Source organism: Myotis daubentonii, chromosome 5 (assembly GCF_963259705.1).
Source record: "Myotis daubentonii chromosome 5, mMyoDau2.1, whole genome shotgun sequence".
Taxonomy (NCBI): domain Eukaryota; kingdom Metazoa; phylum Chordata; class Mammalia; order Chiroptera; family Vespertilionidae; genus Myotis; species Myotis daubentonii.
The window spans coordinates 98867134-98892691 of NC_081844.1; the positions used below are offsets into that span (position 1 = coordinate 98867134).

At 38.3% G+C, this 25558-nt stretch overlaps 1 protein-coding gene and 1 pseudogene across 2 annotated transcripts in view; both read left to right on the forward strand.

Moving 5' to 3' along the window:
- Positions 1–668: 668 nt before the first annotated feature.
- Positions 669–25558, forward strand: part of GABRG2 (gamma-aminobutyric acid type A receptor subunit gamma2) — an 89686-nt gene continuing 64796 nt past the window's right edge. The window contains exon 1 of one of the 2 annotated variants that reach the window (XM_059699122.1): positions 669–903. In XM_059699122.1, the coding sequence (XP_059555105.1) occupies positions 797–903 (107 nt within the window). In that variant the 5' untranslated portion in view covers positions 669–796. The remainder of the gene's footprint in view (positions 904–25558) is intronic. The other variant, XM_059699120.1, reaches the window with a different exon arrangement.
- On the forward strand, positions 9943–10414 carry LOC132234354 (large ribosomal subunit protein uL23-like; annotated as a pseudogene).

Genomic DNA, 25558 nt, shown 5'->3' on the forward strand with positions numbered 1-25558 from the left:
ATTGTAATCAGGATTTCTAAGACTGCTCGATTTTAAATAAGGATTCTTGGCAGATCTGAGGGGACAAACCTTCTGCCATTGGTGTATAGTTTATGGGCTTGCTAAAGCATCTCCTGGCTTTCATGGGGATGAAAGCCAGCCTTGCATACTTGTGTGTGCAGTGAAGGGTTAAAAAGCACTAGAGAGACACAGGCATGTGTTAATTCCTGCTGCTGCAGCAGCATGCATTGCTTCCACTTTGACCTCATAGTTAATCTGCGTGGTAGCTGATCACGCAGAGATTCTTGTGGTTTTTATATGTCTTTTAAACACACACACACACACACACACACACACACACACACACACACACACACACACACACACACACGGCCCTGCCCCCTCTAAAAGAAAAATAAAAGCAAAGCAAGTAAATAAACCTACAAGGATGGAACTGGAGGAGTACGTGTGAGTGTGAGGGACATGAGAGTGTGTATTAGGGTCCTTGCTTTCTCACCCCCCCTTATTTTTCTCTGAGTGTCTTTCCCTGAACCCTCCCCCTACCTCAATTATATTATTCCCCCAGACTTGGAAGCTGCTCCCCGAGCTGATGCTCTGATGGTATCTGCAAGCGTGTGCTGATCTTATTTCTGCCCTCTGAATATTAATTCCTGAAGCTGGTAGCAATATATCTCCCCAGTGACGGGACCTACTAGAGGCAGGTGGGGGGAGCCACCACCAGATCATAAGCATAATAATAATACAAAGGGGAGGGATTCTTCTGCAACCGAGAGGCAAGAAGCAGGGGGGGGGAGCGATGAGTTCGCCAAATATATGGAGCACAGGAAGCTCAGTCTACTGCACTCCTGTATTTTCACAGAAAATGACGGTGTGGATCCTGCTCCTGCTAACGCTCTACCCCGGGTAAGATGTGCTGTTTTCAGCTTCGTTTTGTTCCGGAGAGGTGGGGGAAGGGTGAGGATGTGGCACTACGGAGACCACCCAGATTGAAAACACTCTTCTAGGATTTGGGGCTTTGTAAATTAGGGGGATGTGAATGGGTGAGGAGTGGAGGAAGGGAGGAAAGAGGAAGGTCACTTTGGTTTATTTATTAATTTATCGCGTTGCTTTGTTTTGTTTTAGAGTGGGCAAGCTAATGTATTAAAGACTTTGTGTTTGAGGAGTAGCATGTTGATATTACCGCAAAATGATGTCTAGGTGGGCTGTGCTGATACATGCTTGGCATTGAGGCCATGTTGGAGGAGGCGTTTGGGGTGGGGGGTCTAGAGGAGAAAACTGCAAATGAGGTCCTGGCGTACACCTGGGAGATACACGTTCGGGGGAGGGGTTCTGTTCTTATACATCAAAGTATTGCTTGCTCCTGCACTTTGGCATTCTTAAGATCAGTTTTCTATCCAGCCCCACTGACCAGGCAGCAGGCTCCGCGACACACAGGCACGGTTCAGCACCAGGGACAGCAGTCCCGCTTAGAGCCAAATGGAAAGAGGCTTGTCTAACCCGTAGGACACCCCTAAATTCACACAGGACATCCATGTAGTGCAGACAGAAGGCCAACAGAGTCATGGAGCACTAATGACATCCGAGGACCCTACTCTGATTATTCCTACCTCCTCCTTGAGATGAGGGGGGGAGGGGCTTTGGGGCATGGGCTTAGGAACCTAGTTGATGAATGCATGGAGGGATATAAGTCTGGAAAGAGTTGTCCTTGCTGCAGTATTGAAAACTATGCAGAACCAAGGGAATGTGATGCCAACATTGTGAAGTATGCATTAACGCCCTAGAGCCTTGATTCACTGAACAGAAAAGATGGGAGGGGAGTATGGGTTTCCCAAAACCCTGAGCAGGTGTGTCATCTGAAGTGCTTTCACCTACATTCTTTGAACTTCCTTGCACCACAAGTATTAGTGGAATATGCTTCCAACTATAGTTCACCATTGATCTACCCACCTACACATCCACAACCTCTCCCCGCAACACACCTCAGGATTTCCAGCAAGGGCAAAGTGCAGGTTAGATAGCCACTATTTACAGTACTTGAACTCTCCTGTATTGCTATTTTGAAATAAAACTCTATATTTAGGGTAATTCTACATCCCTCTAAGAAAAGAAAAAAGTAGCTACAGAATATATCAAGCCATTGCCCTAAGGGTTTTGTGGGAATTGACACTCTTATGTAGTAGTTGTAACAAAGTGAGATAAGAAGGATGGAGGTGAAACTGTTATTTTATTAAAATTACGAGTTAACTTCTCTGATGCTTCATTTTTTAGGGCAGGTAATGGAAGATGCAGATTTCTGATAAAGAAGAGACTCAGGCAAAACAAGGAGTAAAAGCCTCTCTTGGAGTTTCTAAGCAGAGAGAGGACCTACTGAATTTTTCAAGCATTTTTTCTCACTTTCCTCCTTCACTGTAAAAATAGAGTGCATTTTCATTAAGAATATCATATTAAGCAGATTTTTTAGAAGAGAAGAGGTCCTTTTACTGGAAATGGTTTATGGGCAAATATATTTTAGTGGAATCCTGGAAAAACATTTTCCTATTCAAAATTTGCAGACAGTTTTTTTCTGTCTAATGTTGTGGTAGCTCTTAATCTGTTTCAGAAATTAGACAGTTGATGGTGGTTTTTGGATAGAAAATATCATTCTCATATCCCTACTTTTTATGAAACCTGTGGATTAAAATCTACACAAGACAGAGGGAAATAGGTCTTTCCTTCCCATGCACCTTCCATCCATCTTAATAAACAACTTTGCAACTAAATAGATAAGGACATTCTTATGTATTTTATCCTAGTGGTCTTACTTCAATGAAAAAAAATGTGTAATTTTATAGTTACTCATAATAGTGGCTATTTCTCAGTTATAATTTCCTAGCCATTCCAAGATAGACGTTCCACAGTTTAACTACAAATAGCTATAGTGAAAGGGAGGATATCTAAGATGTCTTACTTTTTTGCAACAGTACCACCTTTTCTTTTCCAATATACAAAACATAACACTTGGAAATACATTTTTCTTTTTAATTCTTGGCCGAGTATTTTAAATAGCTCTAAATACTGGGAGCCACGTGCCACGCGAGCTCTCCCATAGGGGGATTTCACATTTTTTCAGTGATGACAGAAACAAGGCAGGTCGGTGCAGAGGATGAGATCAGAGCTTCAGTTTGCTGCAATCCCATAAAAATGCCAGTTGCATGGCTGAATCGGGATGGATGGAAATTGAGGCTTTGCTCTGAAGCTGCTCCTAAAGAAGGACCATAAGTAACTGGAAAAAATGTGGGATCCTAGGAGACATCCTTCTGAAGAAGGCTTTGGGGTTAAACAGTGGCAGTAGAACCACCTAAAACTTTAAGGGACATTTTAAAAACATTTAATTGACTTTTTCATTTATATAACTCCAAAGGATATGTTTTCCTTCTCATTAATTGATTAAATTCATTAAGTTGTGTTCACCTAAGGAGGAAGAGAAGGTTTGGAGTGAAGATATAAATAGCTAATATCTCTTCTTATGTGTGAAGTCGTTAATTTATAAAACTCAAAATTACCTAAACTGGCCTTATCTTGTATATAGTGCTGTCATTAGCTTCGCCTGAAGAAAGTGCTAAAATGGAGATTCCTGGACCATACCCTGGAAGATTCTGAACCATTATGTCTGGGGTGTAGCCCAGGAGTATTCATTTTCAATAAGTACCTTGGACCATCATTGAAGAAAAGTGGCATATGCCTTATTAATCTCCAAAGTCTATTTGCCACCATATTCAATGTTTACAAGTGCTTGGATTATTGCCACTTTTTTCATCAGCTGAGCACAAATAAGTCAGAATTTTTTGTTTGTATGTAAATCATTGAGTATATTATAGAAACCATAAAGGGTCAGAAATAGCTATAAAAATTTTAGTAAACCCACCTCATGTATTAAAAAACATTGATTGAAAAATAAACAGAGACTTCTCTCATTAAGAGTATGTATGCCTGTGTATGTAATTGAATTTTCAAACTATATACACTTTGTAAGGTCCCTATAGTCCTAACACACTCCATGTACACATACTCATACATTTAGGTTTTAAGACAAATTTTCTACTTTTATAAACTTTTTTGATATAACTACATTTCATCTCAGAGTAGAAATACCTGAAGAAGAAGAAAGAAATGAATATAAAAATGGAGAAAAGAAATGGAGAAAATTATTTAGAGTAAACAGGAGTAAATGCTAGAAGTAAAGATGGTTTATTTTTTTCTTAGAACAAAATTAGATTTCATAGTATAGTTTGAGTGATAAAGAACTAATTCTAAAGGACAGACTGAGCAGAGGTGAATTTGTTTAAATTTGTGGTAATCTAACCCTTACTTGAAGTGCTAGCATTTAAAAATGCACTGAGTTACACTTTTGTAAATGTTTTCTATTGCTTGAACAGAAATACTTCAGGTGACTTTTCTTATGAGCTGCTAAAGCTTTTTATCCCATAACTAGTTTTTCAATTTTTAACTTTTAACATGCATGTAGGGGAATACTGTGTCTCTTCACTATAACCCTGCTCATTCACAGCATTAATCTCTACAGACAAACTTGTTATTTCCTATCTTTCCTAATGTTCCACTTGGTTTTATTTAGAAAAAAAAATGTTTCCTCAGCAGATTTAATTGCTTACTTGTAGACATAATATTGCAATTAATCTACACTGAGGCAAACATCTACCTGAAAAAAAAAAAAAACAGAGGGGAAAAAAAAGTGTCACCAAGTACTTCTAAAATCCAGCTGCCCACCACCCTGTAGACAAAACATCTGGATCATAGGCAGAAGTTTAAAACTTGGCTTTTAATTTAAATAATTAGTTACTTAAATAAATATCTGCTTGATTTGCTAGACTCCATTTAGAAGAGCTAAGAGATAATCTACTCAAAACATTGAATTACAGAATATTTAATGCTTGAAGCCTCTGTTGTACATATCTTAAAAAGTGTTTCATGCAAGGATTTCTGCTCAAGTTCAAGTGAAGTTAGGACTAACTTTAGAGACGTTATCTTTGCTGTAAATATTAGATTACTAAGGTTGTGGCTATTTCTCAGTTATAATTTCCTAGCCATTCCAAGACAGACTTTCCACAGTTTAACTACAAATAGCTATAGTGAAAGGGAGAATTTGCCATCCCATAATATGCCTCCTTAGCATAAGGAATATTTTAGGCTGATTATTTTTAAGAAATAGCAGACCCAGGAGAAGCTCTGAAAGCCAGTAGAAGTTACCCTTTTTGGAAGAGCCATTTATATTTATAAGGGAAATCTCCATTTGTAAGGGTGTCTCCTTCCCCAGTGCCTGGAAGAGAAGGATGACTAAATCTGTAGGAAGTCTTATCAATTGAGAAGGCAGGAATTTAAATCTTCAAAATCACCATGCCTCCAGTTTACTGTGCTTGCTAGGTAACTTCCTATATCTGCCTCCCCCCAACATAATCTTTTGTCTTTAGCTGGAGATGATATGTAAGGTGACGGATTGGGCATTCCAGGAACTTACTCATTTTCCTGGATACTTCCCCTCCATATAGGAGGTTATACATGTTACCAAAATTGTGTTTAACGCATCTTTTTATTACAGCCAAGAACCTAGAGAGGTAGAGAGAAAATTATTTTTCCTCCCCTGCATGTTTCTCCAAAGTACTTCGGCTAAATTTACAGATCACAGAAAAGTGGTTAAAAGTTATAATTAGCACAGTTCCGGAATTGTTTGACCATCGTGGGTGTCAGCACAATTCATGTGCTTAAATTTCAGTATTTCAATTGGAATGAGCATTCCAGATATGATAACCTATTCAGATAGATGTAAAGAGAAGAATTCATCCCTCTACTACTGGGTTATATCTATGTGATATCTTCAAAGTTAGTGTGGGTAATCAAGAAATTTCCCTCTACTCTCCTAGGTTCTTTCAGCTGGTCTAATAATTAAACCTACATGAGCCAGATTAAGAAAAGAAAATAACCAAATTTAATGACATATGTACCCATGACAACCCCACATACCTGAGAGGGTCAAAGACCCCACACACCCCAGAGCTTCAGAGATAGAGAGGGAAAATGTGATATATATGATATTCTGAACTAAGGATGAGATAAGGCCCCTTGGGGCTTCAGAGGGTCATTGTCGGTCAACAAGAAGAGTAGATGTTCAGTAACTGAATGTTTGCCCTGTTCTATGCTAGATCACAAAAGCTTATCTCTGATAATTTCTTATTATGGGAAAGGCCTCTAATTCAATTTTTTCTAGGTATCTGGGGAAAGGGCAGGAGCAGAAATTTCTGTTGAGCCCAGAGGGTCTCAGTTACCTTTAGCTCAAAGTAATCCACATGCCACAGAAGCACATATTGGGATGACCTGTTCTGAATACCTACATCAGAAAGTAAATAGTCACAACATAATGTCAATTTCAGACATTCAAAGCTACTCATGCCATGCACACACACACACAGAGAGAACCAAAATTTTACATATAAATATTAATTTAGAATATATATTTTAATTAATATATAAATAATATATTTAATATATATGAAATATTTTAATGAATATATGATTAATATGTATTATATATACTTAATTTTACTAACATCTGTGAAGTAGTTATTGTCAACCACATTTGAAAAATTAGGAAATCAAGATTACAGAGCGATTAAATGACCTGCTTAAAAGCAACAGATAATTGGAAATATAAAACATTTATTTTATAAAGTAATAAAGTGGTAAATTAGTAAGTTTGTGGATAGAGATAGATGTAGATGCCTAATGATAAAGTCAGATACACATATAAGTGTGTGCATGCATGTGTGTGTGTATATCCCATCCTAGGCATTCAGTCCCCTGTCCCTAGTGGGTACCTTCCAGAAACCAGGGAGCAGCTCTCACTCCAGTCAGCAGCATTAACTGTGTCCCCTAAAAAATTATCAGCAAGGTCACTGTGAATCCCTCCCCTGACCTATCAACAGTGCTAATCAAACTGAAGTTTCTCCTTCCTGTGGGCCCTAGCACTCACGCACACAGTACTTCTCACCATTTATCTAGATCCCTTCCTTCTCCAGCAGGGCCTCAGAAGGCCTGCCACCTCTTTGCTTTATTTCCTGGGCTACAGCCACTCTATTTCAGTGTGTCCTTTTCTAAATATCTTTTTTTTTGTATAAGAAAAAGAAGATTTGGAGTCTATATATATATATATATATATATATATATATATATATATATATATATATATATATATATATATATATATATATTTTCCCCCCAAGTGATCATGAGAATGGGTTATATTTTAGATTTGTCACTAATTATTTTCTATACTTTTTGACCAGTTTTACCCTACCAATACTCTTCTCTCACAAGAGTATTTAATTAGTCTAGATTATATATATTTATCAGCATTAATTTTTATAATTATTTGATTATATCTTCAGACAGTAGAATTCAGGACAGATACCTTACTTCCAATGAGCCTACTGAAGAAATTAAAATAATCTATATACTAACATGTTTTGAGGTCCTCAGTCTCCATCAAGTACACCATTCTTAAATTTATCTTATTTTTATTGAAAGCTTTAAGCAGAAATGCTTAGGAATAATCCACTATTTGTGTTTTTTTTAATATGTTTAAAAACATGTTAAATAGCATTATTTAGATCCCAAACCAATATTATACTTAGAAAATACATTTTCTTAATGGTTAATTCTGTGTATATAACGCATAGCTTAATCTGCAATTTAGTCATTTAGCTTCTGCATGTCACCCCATTTTCAAAGAAGAGATCTTGCCCCTCCATTTAGTAAATTTAAGGATAATTTGTTGCAATTTTCCTACAAAAAATCCTTTGAAAAATGAAAGATAAAATCAAGGCAACTATAATGAATATTAAAATAGAAATAATATTACTATTTTAAAATCTGGATATTTGTACCTTCAGTATATAGATACTTAAGGTTGATGTTTTTAATCACCTCAATTATACATGCAACTGCTCTGATAACTTTGGCATGTGATCTTTAATATCAAGTTTAATTTCTAGAGGAATAAGAAGATATAATTTCTAGAAACTGGGGCTTTATTTTTTTTTGAGAATTTTTACATGCATGTTCTTATTCTCTCTATAGCCTTATGAGTTAATTAAAGAAGATGATGGCTATAAAAAATGAGATACAAAGAGCCTAAGGGACTTGAACATTATCTGTAAAGCAGATTTTAGCCTCCCCAGTTTCATTTTAGTCTATATGCCATATCATACAAGTATAGTCACCCTTTTTATTTCTAAAAGTAAAAAAAAAATATTTGGATTGTCTTGAGATATAGAAGGCCTCTTCAGTTTGCATTAGTGGAGTGTTATTTGCTATGCATGTTTTTATTATTCTAGAGAATAAATATCCTTTAAGAGGAAATAAAAAGTTCTTTTAAGGTACATATTAGGGTAAAATAAAATTTAACTTCAAATCATATTAATTTGTATACTTTTATGATATGGGTACAAAATATGGTAATAATTCTATATCATTAGGAAACACATTGTATAACTCTACAGATAAAGTGTTATGTAAATGCTAAATAAGTAGTACTGATATTACACTCTCCACCCATTCATAAAAAAAACTGTATGAATCCCAAATAACATAGTAAGAAAAACAAGGAAGTCTTTTAAAGCAAAGATCTCTGCAATCACTGAAACCCTGCCACAAACTCAAGTTTAGTTGTACAACCAAAATTTGCTTAGTCAGACAAATACATACTGAGTTCTGTAATTTATTTGGATGTATTTAAATAAAATGGCCAAAACAAACTGAATATAACTTGCCAATGTAGTTTTGGTAGAAAAATAAGTGCCTGACTCTTTTTTTTTTTTTAAATATATTTTATTGATTTTCTACAGAGAGGAAGGGAGAGAGACAGAGAGTTAGAAACATCGATGAGAGAGAAACATCGATCAGCTGCCTCCCGCACACTCCCCACCGGGGACGCGCCCGCAACCCAGGTACATGCCCCTGACCGGAATCGAACCTGGGACCTTTCAGTCCGCAAGCCGACGCTCCATCCACTGAGCCAAACCGGCCTCGGCACCTGACTCTTATTTATGTTATATTTTGAAGGTTATCAGTCCTTTTTTATAAATTGCTTTTGAGGTACATTTGAAATACATTGAGGAGAACTACTCTAGATACAAAATGTAGTTAGGTTCAGTGTTTCAGATGGGTCTGTGCTAGGAACTGGATGTATAAGTATGGGGCAGTAGAAGCCATGATTTCTGCCATCATGGAGTTTGAATCTCAGGAGATAGCAATGATCAAAGAGGTGTCAAATAATTATTAAATTTTAACTCAGGAAAATACCACATGAAAAAGTCACACGGTGCTATAACAGCTCTCTAGCATAGTGAAAGCAAAGGACAGAGAAACGGAGATCCACAGTCCTGCTGAAACAGATCTACCATCATCTAATTGGTTGATTTTTAATAGTCCAACACTTTTCTTGGTCATAATAGTTTTTGCTGAATTTGTTAGCTTCGATTACAGAGATTTTCACTTGAAAATCAATGGTATTATTTTGAAGAAGTAGAAAAGTGATGTAATTTTTTAATGTTCTGAAAACTATTTTTTCTTTAGTATTTTAAACGTCATCTACATAATAAACAAAGATCGATCGTATTAAAAACAATTAAATAAAGCAACATGGTCATATATGACACTATTTTAACATAGGCTAAATTTACAAATCAATGCCAGCTGATGGAGTTTTGCTCCATTTACTCCCTATCTTATAGGTATTCAAGTTGCATGCATGGAAATGATCTATTCCACCCCCCACCCCCATTACCTGCAACTGATTCACCTTCTCTGAGTCATTGTCAAACTAAGTAGTCAAATACAGTCAAACAGTGGGGAAAACAACACAAACATAACCACCTTGACCTTCTTACGAAGATGGTGCCAAAAGCTAAGAAGGAAGCCCCTTCCCCTCCTAAAGCTGCAGCCAAAGCAAAGGCTTTGAAGACAAAGAAAGCAGTGCTGAAAGGCATCTGCAGCCACACAAAAAAGATCTGCACATCACCCACCTACTGATGGCCAAGACGCCCAAGGTAGCCCAAATATCCTCAGAAGAGCGCACCCCAGAGAAACAAGCTTGACCACTATGCCATCATCAAATTCCCCCTGAAGAAGACAGAAGACAACAACACACTCGTGTTCACTGTGGATGTCAAGACCAACAAGCACCAGGTCAAACAGGCTGTGAAGAAGCTCTATGACATGAAGTGGCCAAGGTCAACACCCTGATCAGGCCTGTTGGAGAGAAGAAGGCATATGTTTGACCGGCTCCTGACTATGCTGCTTTGGATGTTGACAACAAAATTGAGATCATCTAAACTGAGTCCAGCTGCCTAATTCTAAATATAAAATTTTTTAACTGTAAAACAAAACAAAAAAGCATAACCACATTAAATATACATACCAGTTGTGAGCTTCAATTAATTTCAGAAATATTAGGGCTTGAAAACTTAGATGTTGTAGGATAAAGTAACACAGTGGACATTTTGAAGCTTTTTAAAATTAAGTGCAAAATACACTGCATATGGCTATTAAAATACATACAGAACAAGATTTTAGTGCCTTGGTAATTTTTCAGTGTTGATACATTATAATCTTTGGTAGGAGTATAGATCATAGTAATTATCTATATATATATATATATGAAAGCCTAAGCAACCATTCAACTAGTAGTTATGATGTGCACTGACCACCAGGGGACAGATGCTCAACACACAGGCATGGAAACATGGAACAGACTGATGAATCTCAGAGGGATGGGGGTAGGGGGGAGGGTGGGAAGAGGTTAACCAAAGATCTTGTATTCATACTAGAGGCCCGGTGTGCACCAGTGGGGTATTTAGGCCTGGCCTGCAGGATTAGGCCGAAAGCAGCAGTCCCATATCCCTCAAGGGGTCCAGGGTTGCAAGAGGGCAAAGGTCAAGCCTAGGGACCCAACCGGTGCATGAATCCATGCTACGGGCCTCTAGTATATTAATAAATTGCCATTGACTTTTTAAACATAGATTTAATTTTTTTTCATAAGATGATGCCCCCTTCATCATCCTATTCAATTAGAATAAGCAAGGGAGCATTTAGTTCCTTTCGAATAATCTACATTCTAAAAGCAAGGTGTCCTATCCATATGCACACACATGCAAATCTGTCACCTTTCGATGTTTTATTTAAAGCTCTAGAGACTCTTGCGTTTTAGCCATTATTGTGGGGCTAAAGTTGTATCTATTAGATTCTGGGTTTTGTTTTATTATATTTTATTTTATTATGACTTGAAGCAGTACTTTATGGATTTTACTTAAAAATCCATGGCAGATATCTATAGTGAAAATATTTTACCCGTTTTGGGGTTGATTATTTATTTATTTGAAAGTAAAATTTATCGTGTTTTTTTTTTTTCTGTATTCTCTAAGAAATTTTACCTCCCCTAAGTATGCAAAGATATTTTTATATTTTTTGGAAGCTTTGTAGTTACAGGTTTTTCATGTAGCTCTATGGTCCATCTCAAATTATTATTTTTATATAATAGATGTTAGAAGTTGATATTCATTCCTCCCCATGCATTTATCTAATTGTTCCAGCCCCATTTTTTTTTTTAATGATTTTACTTTTTCCATTGACATTCCACAGTAACTTTGCCAAAATGTTATTAGCTTATATGTCTAGGTTTCTTTCTGGAATCCGTATTCCATTTTATTGATCTACTTGTCTATGCTTATGTCAGCACTGTATAACTTTGATCATTGTAGCTTTATAGTAAATCTTAAAATCAGGTAATAAACATGCAACATATCATATGTGTTCTTTTTCAAGACCAAATTGTCCATTTTAAATCTTTCATATCCTTATATGTTTTAGAAAATTTTCAAATTTATACCAAAACAAATCATCTTTGTTGAAATGGTATTGAATAAACAGATCAGTTTAGAAAGTATAAAAATTGTTGACAATTTTAAGTCTTTCAATCTATAAGCATGATTTATTTTTATATTTTTTCATTCTTCTCACTAACTTACTGTATATTTCAGTGTCAAAATTTTGCACATTTTTCTCAAGTTTATTCTTAAGTATCTTATGTGTTTTATTCTATTTTAATATTTATTTTCCAAATGTTTATTATATAGAAAAGCAATTTATTTTGTATGTTAATGCATATCCTATGATATTAGTTCTATTAATTAATTTTAATAGTTTTTGTAGAGTTTGTGATTTTTATATATAATTAGAGGCCCGGTGCATGGATTCATCCACAGGTTGGGTCCCTAGGCCTGACCGGTGATCAAGGCGATCGGGCCAACTGTGGGGAGGGACCATGGGATGTTGGCTGGCTCGGGAGGTTGGCTGTGGGAGTGCATTGAACTGCATTGAGCATCTTCCCTCTGTTGGTCAGTGGGCATCATAGCTAGCAACCAGTCGCCTGGTCTTCTTGTTGTCCAGTCTTAACGGTCACTTAGGTTTTATATATATAGATAGTGTCATCTGCAAATAAAGACAATTTCACTTCAGAATGACTACCTAAAACATAAATATGGTCATGTTATATTGTTGTATTAAAGCTTCGCAATAACTCCCATTTCTTCCTAAGATCCAGTCTTATTTAGAGTTGTAGGCAATATGACCATATATTTATTGTGCAAAATGGGAGAACTTTTTTTAGTGAAAGAGGGCATCATTATGAATAATTATGTCAGATTCACAGATGCCAACTGGAACTTTCCCAGGCAAACTGGGCATATGATCACTCAGTATGGTCTTTCAGGATCTGATCCCTGACAATCTCTCCAGCATCAAGCTCCTGTCCTCTCTCAGACACAAGTCAACTGCCACCTGTATTTCCTTAGATTCCTATAAATATCAGCATTATTTTCTGACCTTCTTTCCAGCTACCCGAAGAGCTTCTAACCCTTCTTCCATTTTGTTTTAAACTTTTTAGTCTTTAATACAGAATTTTCATCTGAGAGATGTTTTAGGATCTGTGAGGTATTTTTATTATAAATTTTTCTGTTTGTGGTTAAAAAGGAGAGATCACAGTAAGTTAAACTAAGCTAATATTTTTGAGAGCATGAAAAATATTCAACAGGAAAAGTGACTCTGAATAGATTAAAATTTTTTTCCAGTCATATCACATGTCACTTGACAAAAAATCCTTTATGTAATAAGATAAACAGGAAATAAAGTCAGCTCAGTGCCATAAAACCAAGCATATCTTGGCACTCAAATACTGCTAGAAACATCCATCACAGTGGCTAGGTTTTTCCAGGTACCCTTGTGGGCAATAGGCCCTTAACAGAATTTCCAAGGTCTGTTCCAGGAGCTCCTTTTTTGTAGACCGTCTGCCATTTGTATTTTTGCAGATCAATTTCCCTGATGAATGAATATCATAGTAAACTCAGCAGAGAATCACAGGGGGAAGGAGAGATTTCCTCATTCAATTTTATTCTCCTTGACTTCAGACTTTAAGTAATTTCTCAAACATATTCTTAATAGATGCTTAAGTATCAATTAAATTGATCAGAAAATTGCAGATGAACATAAAGCAGAAAATTGGAGATAGAGAGGTTACACACTCTGATTTAGGTGATCTGAATAGTGACCTGTTTAATTCCTATTTATTTTGTGTATCACATTTGGTTTGATCCACATCCAATATGTTCCTGGAACTATACCTGATAAAGAAAAGAGCATTGAACAAGGAAAACATACTCCTTGTTTCTGTGGAATTTATAATCTAGAGTAAAGACATGCTTTTAAAAAAATACACTATATTATATTAATACTAGAGGCCCGATGCACAAAATTCGAGCAAGAGTAAGCCTTCCTTCCCCCAGCTGCTGGCACCGGCTTCCCTCAGGTACCCAGTACCCGGGCTTCCCTCCAGCCACAGGCAGGCAGCTGGGACCCAGGATTCCCTCACAGCCCCAGCTTCGTCCTGAAGGATGTCAGGTCTAATTAGCATAATATGCTTTTATTATTATAGATAGTAAAATATTTTATATATCGTAACCATACTTTTACTTATCAGCAGTGTTCTACCTTTATATTGATTTGTTTCACTTATTATCTCTGATTTAAGTAAGTTGTGTAATCAGATACACATTTTATATTCAACCATTTTTAACCCACAAATTTATGTGAGTCTGTCCTTTTCCCCTACTAAATGGGCTAACATGGGATATCAATTGACTCTTGTTGAGTTATGTTAAATGTGGAATAAAAATCAATGCAAAGTGGACAAATTTCTTTCTTTATGCTTCTGGCCTTCTTGGCATACTTATTGAGTTCCTAATACTTGTTTTGCACTGTCTGGAGATAAAACAGTGAGAAAAACAGATATCTTTTTAATCCTCTTAAGACCTTGAAGTTTGAAGACAGGCAGACAGTAAACAAACTTCTAAATATGATCAATGCTGAAGAAATCACCAAAAAAGTGGGGCGTCATGGAGAAAAATCAATAAAAATGTACTTCATATAGATGATCATGAAAGACTCTTGAATAATGGATAAGAAGTTGAGATTATAAGGAGATGAAAAAATCAGCCAGGAAAAAACTGAAGGGAAGAACTTTGTCATCATTGGTAACAGTAGGTTGCAAGGACCCGGAAAGGAGTAAAAGCCTGGTTTGATTGTGGAACTGAAAGATGCCCCAGAAGGCTGGAAGACGATGATTAAGAATGAAGAAATAGGGATATAGGGTTTGGGGGACAAAAAGATGCTTTCTATTGCACAGCCTTGCAGCCACACTGAAGAATTTGAATTATATTCCAGTAAGGGATTTGAATCGTCAGAAATACTTCAGTTTCCTGTTTAAGGAAGAAGTGTGCCTTTATGATCTGGGAAATGGTGAGGGTTGCAATTTTTTTTTAAATATATTTTTTATTGATTCTTTACAGAGAGGAAGGAAGAGAGATAGAGAGCCAGAAACATCGATGAGAGAGAAACATCGATCAGCTGCCTCCTGCACATCTCCCACTGGGGACGTGCCCGCAACCCAGGCACACGCCCCCGACCGGAACCGAACCCGGGACCCCTCAGTCCGCAGGCCGACGCTCCATCCACCGAGCCAAACCGGTCTCGGCGAGGGTTGCAATTTACCTATCTATATTTAATTGCTTGGTAATTAACTTAATGGTTGACTTTTAGCTTCCTTAGCGTTATATATAGTATTGCATATATATGGTTTTATATATAGTTATATATGATTTTATACAGTTATATATGATTATATATATATGTATATATATATATATATATATATATATATATATATATATATATATATATATATATATATATATACACACACACACACACACACATAGTCACAAAATTTTATCAGGATCAAGAATTAGTTATTTGAAGCATAGTAATTATTTTATGCAATTGTTATGAAATTACTGCACTACAAGTAACTAATGTATTTAAATTGGTATATTTTTATGAACATAAATACTTTGCATCTATTAATGGCAAAGAAGGTTCCTAAATTCCAAATTAACCAATATGATTTGGGAGCAATTATTTGAATGACTGATTTTTAAATTTTAACAAATTCTCAGAGGATTAACAAAAGCACATTTATTTCTTGTCCACAACATACACTGTTGGAGTTAATTTGTGTACAGCAGAACCATGGAGGGTAATATCCCACATAAATCTGAAAAAGAAACAAAAATCTATATACCAAATTAAAAAGAAACCACAATACCATTTCCTTTCTCACCAGGAGATTTTAAAATTTTAGACTCAATTACCTCATACTTTATTATAAGGAAATTTCATCAAAAATCTCATGTCAAAAACTATTTTAAAATTCAGTGATTCACTTTACAACATGATAGTTTTGTTTTTCTTTCTTTAGTTATTAAATATACTTTTACTGATTTCAAAGAGGAAGGGAAAGGGAGAGAGAGAGATAGAAACATCAATGAAGAGAGAATTGGCTGCCTCCTGCACCCCCACAGTGGGGATCGCACCCGCAACCAGGCATGTGCCCTGACTAAATTGAACCATGACCTCCTGGTTCATAGGTCAACACTCCCCCACTGAGCAACACTGGCTGGGCTTTTATTTTTAAGTTTGTATAGAGCAAGATTGACCTTTATTGGTGTAGAGTTTTGTGAATTTTAACACACATTAAATTCTTGTAGTTCAGTATCCCAAGTCAAGATACTGAACAGTTCTAGCACCCCTTCCCACAAATAGTTGCCCCTGCCACCTGTTTGTAGTCACACTCTCTCCCACACTCCAGTCAACAACTGTTGTTTGATTTCTCACTGTAGTTGTTTTTCTTATCAAGAATGTCATATAAGTAGAATCATATAGTTCACTCAGCACAGTGCTTTTAAATTCATCTAAGTTACTGAGGTGTTAATAAGCACATTAAAAGATGTTCAACATTAATAGCCATTCGGTAAATGCAAATTAAAACCATAGTATGATAACACTATATACCTATCAGAATGAGCAAAGTAAAAACAATATTGGCAAGACCAAGTGTTGGAAAGGATGTGGGGCAACTGAAACTTTCATACATTGCGAGTGGGAATTTAAATATGGAGAAAAGTTCCCAATTTTGTTTAAGATTAAACATGTACCTAACATATTATTCATTTTTAATATATGTTTAATATGTTTGAATTTGATACAGGTGAGTATACATCTAAATATAGGTAGATACTTCATGCAATAGAATCAGCCTTCATTTTTATCCCATTGCTCTCAGTGACTAAACTATTCTAAATCTGGGATAGTTTCACCTTTTGTTCATGGACCATGAGAAAGTACAGAGATTCTGCTATACACCTGTGACCTCCCTATAATTAAGTGAACTATTTTAAATGTTTATATGTACTACATCAGCTTCTATTTTCTAGAAGAGGGAACAAGAACTTTTAGCAGTTCCCCAAAATGTTTTATATTCTAGAGAAAAAATATTCCTCTTACCTCAGCAATTGAAATTTGGAAGTGAATACAGAGTCACCCTGATAGAAATAACCTTAACAGCAAGTTGGAGATGCTGGTAGACAGAGATTAGTCATAGTCTCCCCTGTGACAATGTTTTTTTCTATTATTGCCTTATATTGTTATGGGTGTTGCATTTTTCTAGCTGCTAGGGTATTTGTCTCCTCAAATAGATGAGAGGTGTTTTGATACCAATATTGCAGTTTGCACTTCATCCCATCTGTGACTGCATCTTGCACAAAAGAGTCTAAAATACACGCCGATTAACAGAAGGGTGAAGAAATCTAAACCTATAAGTGATTGCTACCTAAGTTTGGCCACTTGCGCAGCTTCACTTTTTATAACAGAAGAAAACTACAGAGTAAATACAATGAAACCAGAATACTGTGCTTATGTCGTAATTATATATTGTTTTCTACCAGAAGTGCTGAGCTTGATTTGGCTATCATTAGAAATTAGGTTAGCAAATTGGAAAATGTGGTTAAAGGCAAATTGCAAATATAATGAGACTCTGTCCTTAATATAATTGGAGGTGGTGGAAAAAATTAAAAAGGGGACATTTTTCTAATTATGTGTTTTCATGTGTTTTAATGCTATGCCTGTGTGACATTTAAAATTGTCTTGGGAGTCAGGGGCAGGTACCCTCAGCTTTGGGAAAGGCTAATATGGGGTAAGCTTAATAGGACATAAATATCGATGGCAATCGCATGATGATGGCATGTTATATAGGCAGCACATTTCCATATTAGTTCCCACTCTTAGATATGCATATTTGTAAAGAATGAGTTTTATCAAGTTAATTTTCACCAACACTGAATCTTTAAAAATAACCCACACTCTCGTCGATTCGTTTAATACTCTGAAAATCATTCCGTTGATGTCTTATCAATTGCCAGATACTTGAAAAGGTTTGGAAAAGACACTGTTGAAGATAGAAACACTTCTTGCTCTCAGGGACCTAATAAAGTTCTACTTTTAATCCTCACACCTAAACCTATTTTTAAATGCCTTTGTTGTTTTTAATGTGAGGTAACATGTGTGAAAATTCATAATACATAAATATGGCTTCATGAATTATCACAAATTGAAATAAAACCCATACAATCACCAACCACATCTGAAAATAAAATATTGCCAACATCCCAGCAAGCACCCTGAGGCCCATCTCAATCCCTTGCCTATTTCTCTTCCCTCAAAGGGATCTTTGTTCTTTCAGCTCTATGGTTGAAATTTGCTGATTATTAAACTGTACAAAAACAAAAACAAACTGTGTATGTGTTCATAGGTATGTGTAGCATCTTTTGCTCAAACTTTTAGTTTTCAGATTCATTTTGCTGCATGTTGCAGTAGTTCACTAATTTGTATTGTCATATAATATTTCAGTGTGTGAATATACCATATTTTGTCCATTCTCCTCTTGATTGTGATTCTAGTCATTTCTATTACCAATAATGCAACTGTGAGCATACTTGTGCATGTTTTTGAGTAGACATATGCATGCATTTCTTTTAGAAATCTAGGGATGGCCTTTCTGGGTGATTGGATTACCTGCAGGCTCATTATTAGAAGACTAGGGGCCCGGTGCACGAAATTCGTGCACTGGGTGTGTGTGTGTGGGGGGGGGGAGTGTCCCTCAGCCCAGCCTGCCCCCTCTCACATACTGGGAGCCCTCAGGCGTTGACCCCCATCACCCTCCAATCGCAGGATCGGCCCCTTGCCCAGGCCTGACGCCTCTGACAGAGGCGTCAGGCCTGGGCATGGGACCCTCATTTCCCCCATCACTGGTTCTACCCCCAGCCCAGGCCTGATGCCTCGGCCAGAGACGTAGACCCCCATCACCCTCCGATCGCCTGATCGGCCCCTTGCCCAGCCTGACGCCTCTGTCCCAGGCTTCAGGCCTGGGCAAGGGGACCATCATATCCCCCCAATCCCCGGCTCAGCCCCCCGCCCAGGCCTGATGCCTCAGCCAGAGGAGTTGACCCTCCTCACCCTCCGATCACCAATCACCGGATCGGCCCCTTGACCAGGCCTGAGGCCTCCGGCAGAGGTGTCAGGCCTGGGCAGGGGACCCCCAGCTCCACGCGGTTGCAGGCTCCGCCCCTGCGCAGGCCTAACACCTCTGGCCTAGGAGTCTGGCTCAGGCAGCGGGGACCCGCAGCTGCAGCGGCCCCGCGATCGTGGGCTTCGCTTTAGGCCCAGGCAAGGGACCCCTAGCTCCCGGGACTGCCAGCGTGGGGCCGCCTTTGCCCTGCCCCCCAGCTCTTAGCTCCCCCCTGGGTTTCTGATCACTGTCAGTGGCAGGGGGCTTCTTCCTGCTTTCCCTTTCGCCTCCCTGCATTGTGCCTACATATGCAAATTAACTGCCATCTTGTTGGCAGTTAACTGCCAATCTTAGTTGGCTGTTAATTTGCATATAGCCCTGATTAGCCAATGAAAAGGGTATCGTCGTATGCCAATTACCATTTTTCTCTTTTATTAGATAGGATAATGCCAAAATGTCCCTCCAAATAGCATTGGAGTCCTTGCTGCTCCACATTCTCCCACTTTTACTTAAGAAGGCTAAAACAAAAAATAGTAACAAAAGGGGGCCAACCCAGAGAAAATGGACTTCGGTAATAATCCTAGAACAGTGATGGCGAACCTATGACACGCATGTCAGAGATGACATGTGAACTCATTCTTTTGGTTGATTTGTCTTTGTTAAATGGCATTTAAATATATAAAATAAATATCAAAAATATAAGTCTTTGTTTTACTATGGTTGCAAATATCAAAAAATTTCTATATGTGACACGGCACCAGAGTTAAGTTAGGGTGTTTCAAAATGCTGACACCCGAGCTCAAAAGGTTCGCCATCACTGTCCTAGAATATGACCTGATATTGATGGTCTTTGCTTATTTACACCTCTTGCCCCCAGTGAATGTTGTAAGTTGCCTTCTCCACACTTTCCCTCCTCACCTTCTTAATTATCCCAACTTTCATTTGGTATTTGTGAAACTCATATGCTTTTTGAGAAGGCGATTCCATCTTTGATACCACTGGTGGAACAGGAAATTAGACTAAATAATTAGTATAGTCCAATACTGTAAACAGACATATCAGTTTCAAAGTATTCAGGCTAATGATACTCAAAATGAGACAGGCTTTGTAATTATATATGCCAGTGCCTCCCAATTTAGTTTGGAGGTCCTAATTCTTGCAATAAAGTTCATCTTAGCTAATAAAATCATACGCATTTATTTGATATGGGTCATTCGTGATTGCTAGTAAAATACACAGTTTGCACATATTGGAACATATAGTTCTGATAATGGACTGGGTCAAATATACACTCTTGGCAACAGCTGTTATTCTAACATTAAAAAATAACCTAGGCATGAGCTAAGGAAATCATTACAAGTAGGACAATTCAATATCAGAATTGATACTTAGGGATTTACTTCCCTGCCCTAGCTCTACTGTATGTGTATAATGAGCAACTGCGCATTGAGCACCTTCCCAAGAGGTTCTGTGCAGTATACGCATGTCCTTCCTGGGAGGTATAGAACCCCAGAGGCTACTAAAGGCTCTGTATGGAAGTGCCATGGGTGCCCCAATGCTCCTATTCACTGAACACCACCAGTGTCCCTCAAAAGCTCCCAGTCCTCCAGAGTCCAGACAGTACAGAGTCCCCTCCTCCCATGATCAGACTCAGACCTATGACCTTTGATGATATCTACTCACCTTACTAGTACACACCTGCTCCTATACTTTCTACTAAAACCTACCTTTTGCATTGGCTGGAGGAACCCTATGAAATGACCTCGCTTACATGTATGCCTTGCCCCTGCAGTATGCATTGCTTTCTAAGCCCAGAAATTGTTTTAGTGGGGCATCTTATCATATCCATTAAGTGTAAATTGTGAGCTTTGCTTTTATTCCTCAGCGTGGGGAAATCAAATCATTGGTATCTTCAATGGCAAGCTTATGAAATTCGAATGTTATTAACTTTGTGCTGAGGGTGCCATACTTTTATTGAGCTCAGGCATAAACTAATTTATTGCCCTAAGGGAAAATTAGCTTAAGCAACCATTCATTTTGGTTGATCCTATTTTTTGATGAATGTCCAGTGGCAGGTTCTCTGGCCCCAAATCCTGTTTAAAAGCCTTGTGGCATAATGGTATGACATTGTGGTTTTGGCAACCTAAAGTGACTATTGGTAAATATCATTGTTTTCCTTCAAATCTAATGGTGTTTGGCATCATGAAGACAGAATACATGTATTTCTCTGACACAGATATGTAAATAGGGATAACAATAGAAATATCAGTGTTTTAAGGATTAAGTGGAAAAATGTATGTGAGTCCCCAAGTTATTCTTAGAACACAGTGAATATTTACCAGTAGCTAGTGTTGGTTTTATTATTTACCTTAGGAAAACTAGTTAGCAAAGTAGCTCAGCTGATTAGCGCTTCATCCAATATGCCAAGGCTGTGGGTTCGACTTCAGGCCAGGCACATACAAGAAGCAACCAATGAATGCATAAATAAGTGGAACAACAAATCAATTTCTTTCTCTCTCTCTCTCTCTCTCTCTCTCTCTCTCTCTCTCTCTCTCTCTCTCTCTCATTCTCTCAACCAATTTAAAATTATTCTTCCCAAAAATCTTAATTAAGCATGTACTCATGGAATATATAAATATATAATCTAGTAATAGAGACAGACAATGGATAAGTCAATCAAAAATACACATTATGAGAGCATTACCCTAAGCGAAATAAGCCAGTCAAAGAGAAATATCACATGATCTCACTCATATGTGGGATATAATGATCAACATAATTTGATGAACAAAAATAGATCCAGAGACAAATGGCAGGGGAGGTGGGAGGGGGGTGTTAGAGAGCAACCAAAGGACTTGTATGCATGCATATTAGCATAACCAATGGACACAGACTCTGGGGCGGTGGGGGGCTTGTACGGGTGGGAATGGCTGGTGGGGAAGGGGGTGTCAATCAGGGGAAAAGGAGACATATGTAAAACTTCAGCCAATAAAAAACACACACACACACACACACACATTATGACAAATGCTAAGAAGCAAATCAGGGATTGGATAGAACATACAAAGATGGAACAGGTGACACAGGTCATTAAACAGTAACAGATGGCCTGCATGAGAAGGTGATGCTTGTGTTGAAAATTGAAAGGGAAGAAGGAATAAGCCATGCCAAGCATTGTTTTGGCAGATGGAGAGAAGGAAAGGTTATCAGTAGAAAGGACAATACATGCAAAGGTACAGGAGTTTGGCCAGGTTTCTGGAACTCCACAAACTTGCAGGTAACACCCTGATGTAAGGAACAACACATTCTCCTGTTACTGTGAAAATCCCAACAGGATCTTATAGCCTGATGAGAACTTAGGGTAGCAGGGGATCCCTGTGGTTGTAGTAAAAAGAAAGAATGGATTTTAAGTTATATAGTGGAGATACACAATACAGGTAACATTGACGGAGCAGAAAGTCCAGTGCACAGGAATTTTTAATAGGAAATTTTCAAAAGGTTTTATTTTGCTGACATACTAGCATATGTATTGGGAGATTTATATTGACATCTAAAATATTATGCTTTTGACATTGCACCAATAAAATAAAATTAATCCAAAAATTGTACCAATAAAAATATTAATGGTTCAAAGGAATCAAATAGTAATCACTTAAAATATTTCAAGTATAAAAATAAATGAGTTTTTGTTTATTCAACTATTTACCTACTTGTGTCAGAGAATATCTATCTGTATCTATATATACAGGGTGTCCAAACATGTATATACACTTTAATAGCTGTTAGTTCAATTTTGAAAGTGAAATGTATTTTAATAAACACTGACTTTATAATTATTCAAAAGATGTGTATACATTTGGGGGACTGTATATGTAATCTGTCTTTATGAAGCCAAACTATAGATTTAAAGGTACCTAAATGAAATGTTTTTATATTCATCTAAATGTTTGCTGTTGTACTACCTGGGGAGAGTACAATGACTAGATTTTCCCCTCACAAAACTTAGGGCTTTTTTGAATCTATGGGAATCTGAAATACCTGAAATTGAAGATTTCATAAACTGCATTATTAATGTTCACAGTGGCAAATATCCAGGAAATGTAACAAAATTCAAATATTTAGAATCTTCTACATTAATGAGAGCAATCTCTCATTATACTATGTCTACCCAGTATTTGGTTTATTTTTATAAGCCACTTGTCCTAAATAAAATCATTTTTTGTTTCTAATTATAAATGTGGACTCATTACATGTTTGTATTCATGCATAAATTTAAATCATGCATAAAACTGTAAATAAAAATTAATAATCTAATTCATAACATGGTGATCCAGAGTCATATCTAAGGTATGAACCTGGGAATCTATATTTTTAAAAGAGCTCACCCCAGTACACACACACACCCCAGAGTGAAAACCACTTATTGAAACATTCTACTATTGGGATTCTCAAATTTAAATACATATATGAGTCACTTGTAGATGTTGTTAAGACAAAGATTCTGATTCAGGAATCTTTGTGGAGCTCAGGGTTCTGAATTCCTAGCAATTTTCCAGGAGATGCTCATTTTGCTGTCCAAAGTGCTGGGTCAGATGGCTTTCTAACAATTTTTTGAAAGCTGAAAGCTTTATATTTTCTGTCACTGTCTTTCAGAAATTATCACTCAAACTATTTAAAAAGTTTCTATTATGATAAGATAATTTAAGAGTAATTTCAATTTTAGCTCTTCCCCTTTATAAGTTTTACTTTTTTAACTAGAGACCCATGCATAATCACTTCTAGAGGCTATTTATTTAAATAGGTGCCTTCAGCTAGAAGTTTGAATTTGTGTTTGCTCTTAGCCCTCTCAATGTTAAGGAGATTTTCTTGAATCTTTATCATTCAAATAGAGGCCCGGTGCATGAAATTCCTGCACGGGGGTGGGGGGTTCCCTAAGCCCAGCCTGCACCTTCTCTAATCTGGGACCCCTCTCACAATCCTGGACCACTGGCTCCTAATTGCTCACCTGCCTGCCTGCTTGGTCGCCCCTAACTGCCCCCCCCTGCTCACCCGATCACCCCTCACTGCCTCTGCATGCTGGCCTGGTCGCCCCTAACTGCCCCCCCCCCCCCGCTGGCCTGGTCTCCCCCAACTGCCCCCATGCCAGCCTAGTCACCCCTCATTGGCCCCCTTCCAGCCTAATCGCTCCCAACTGCCCCCCCTGCTGGCCTGGTTGCCCCCAAATGCACCCCCCGCCAGCCTGGTTGCCCCTAACTGTCCCTCCTGCTGGCCTAATCGCCTCTTACTTCCGCCCCTGCTGGCCTGGTCACCTCCAACTGCCCTCCCTGCCGGCCTGGTTGTCCCTCATGGCCCTCCCTCCAGCCTGATCGCCCCATGCAGCCTGTTTGTTCAGTCATTTGGTCGTCCCTCACTAACTCCCCTGCTGGCCTGGTCATAGGCAACCATCTTGTGAGGGCATGAGGGTTAATTTGCATATTCCGTCTTTATTATATAGGATTAGAGGCCCAGCATGCACAAAATCATGTGTGGTTAGGATCCACAGGCCCAGCCTGGCCTCCCGCTGGCCTCTGCCGCCCTGTGATACTATGTGAAGCTCCCCACCCTGGGACGCCCCACGGTGCTCGCAGCCCCTCGACTGCTCCACAAGGCTCCCCCAGCCCCGCCACTGCTCTGCGAAACTCCCCCAACCCCGTGACTGCTCCGCCAGGCTCCCCCACCCTGTGACTGCTCCACAAAACTCCCCTGCCCTGTGACTGCTCTGCCAGGCTCCCCCACCCTGTGACTGCTCTGCCAGGCTCCCCCACCCTGTGACTGCTCTGCCAGGCTCCCCCACCCTGTGACTGCTCTGCCAGGCTCCCCCACCCTGTGACTGCTCTGCCAGGCTCCCCCACCCTGTGACTGCTCCGCCAGGCTCCCCCACCCTGTGACTGCTCCACAAAACTCCCCTGCCCTGTGACTGCTCTGCGAAACTCTGCTGAACTCACTGCAGCCCTGTGAAGCAGCCCGCCGGAACTCAACAGTCCCTAGTCCTGCCCACCGCCACCTCCCCCTCAAGGCGAACAGCTCAGGGGCCAGAGGGAGGGGTGCTCCATGCACTTCATGGTGACCGGTCATCCGTTCAGTCATGATGACACCTGTCTCTTTATATATTAGAATTCCTACCCTGGCATTCTCATGATGTTCACAATTCTATAGAATGCCTTCTTGAATGGTCAGACCTCATTACTCCTATAGCTTGTTCACCTATAGACGTTTTTGACTCCAAAGAATGATCAAGAAACAGGCAACATTGAGTGAGAAAGGTTCTTTTTCTTTTTTAAAGACAAATCTGGACACAATCCCAGATTATTCATCAGCCCTATTCATTTAGACCTCAGCTGGGAAAGTTCTGGAGAATAATAACTCCATTTATTTATAATGGAAGGGCTCATTATTTTTCTTCCTGGAAAACATCTGTTTTTATAGTCCTTCTCAGACCATATTAGTTAAAAGGCAGCA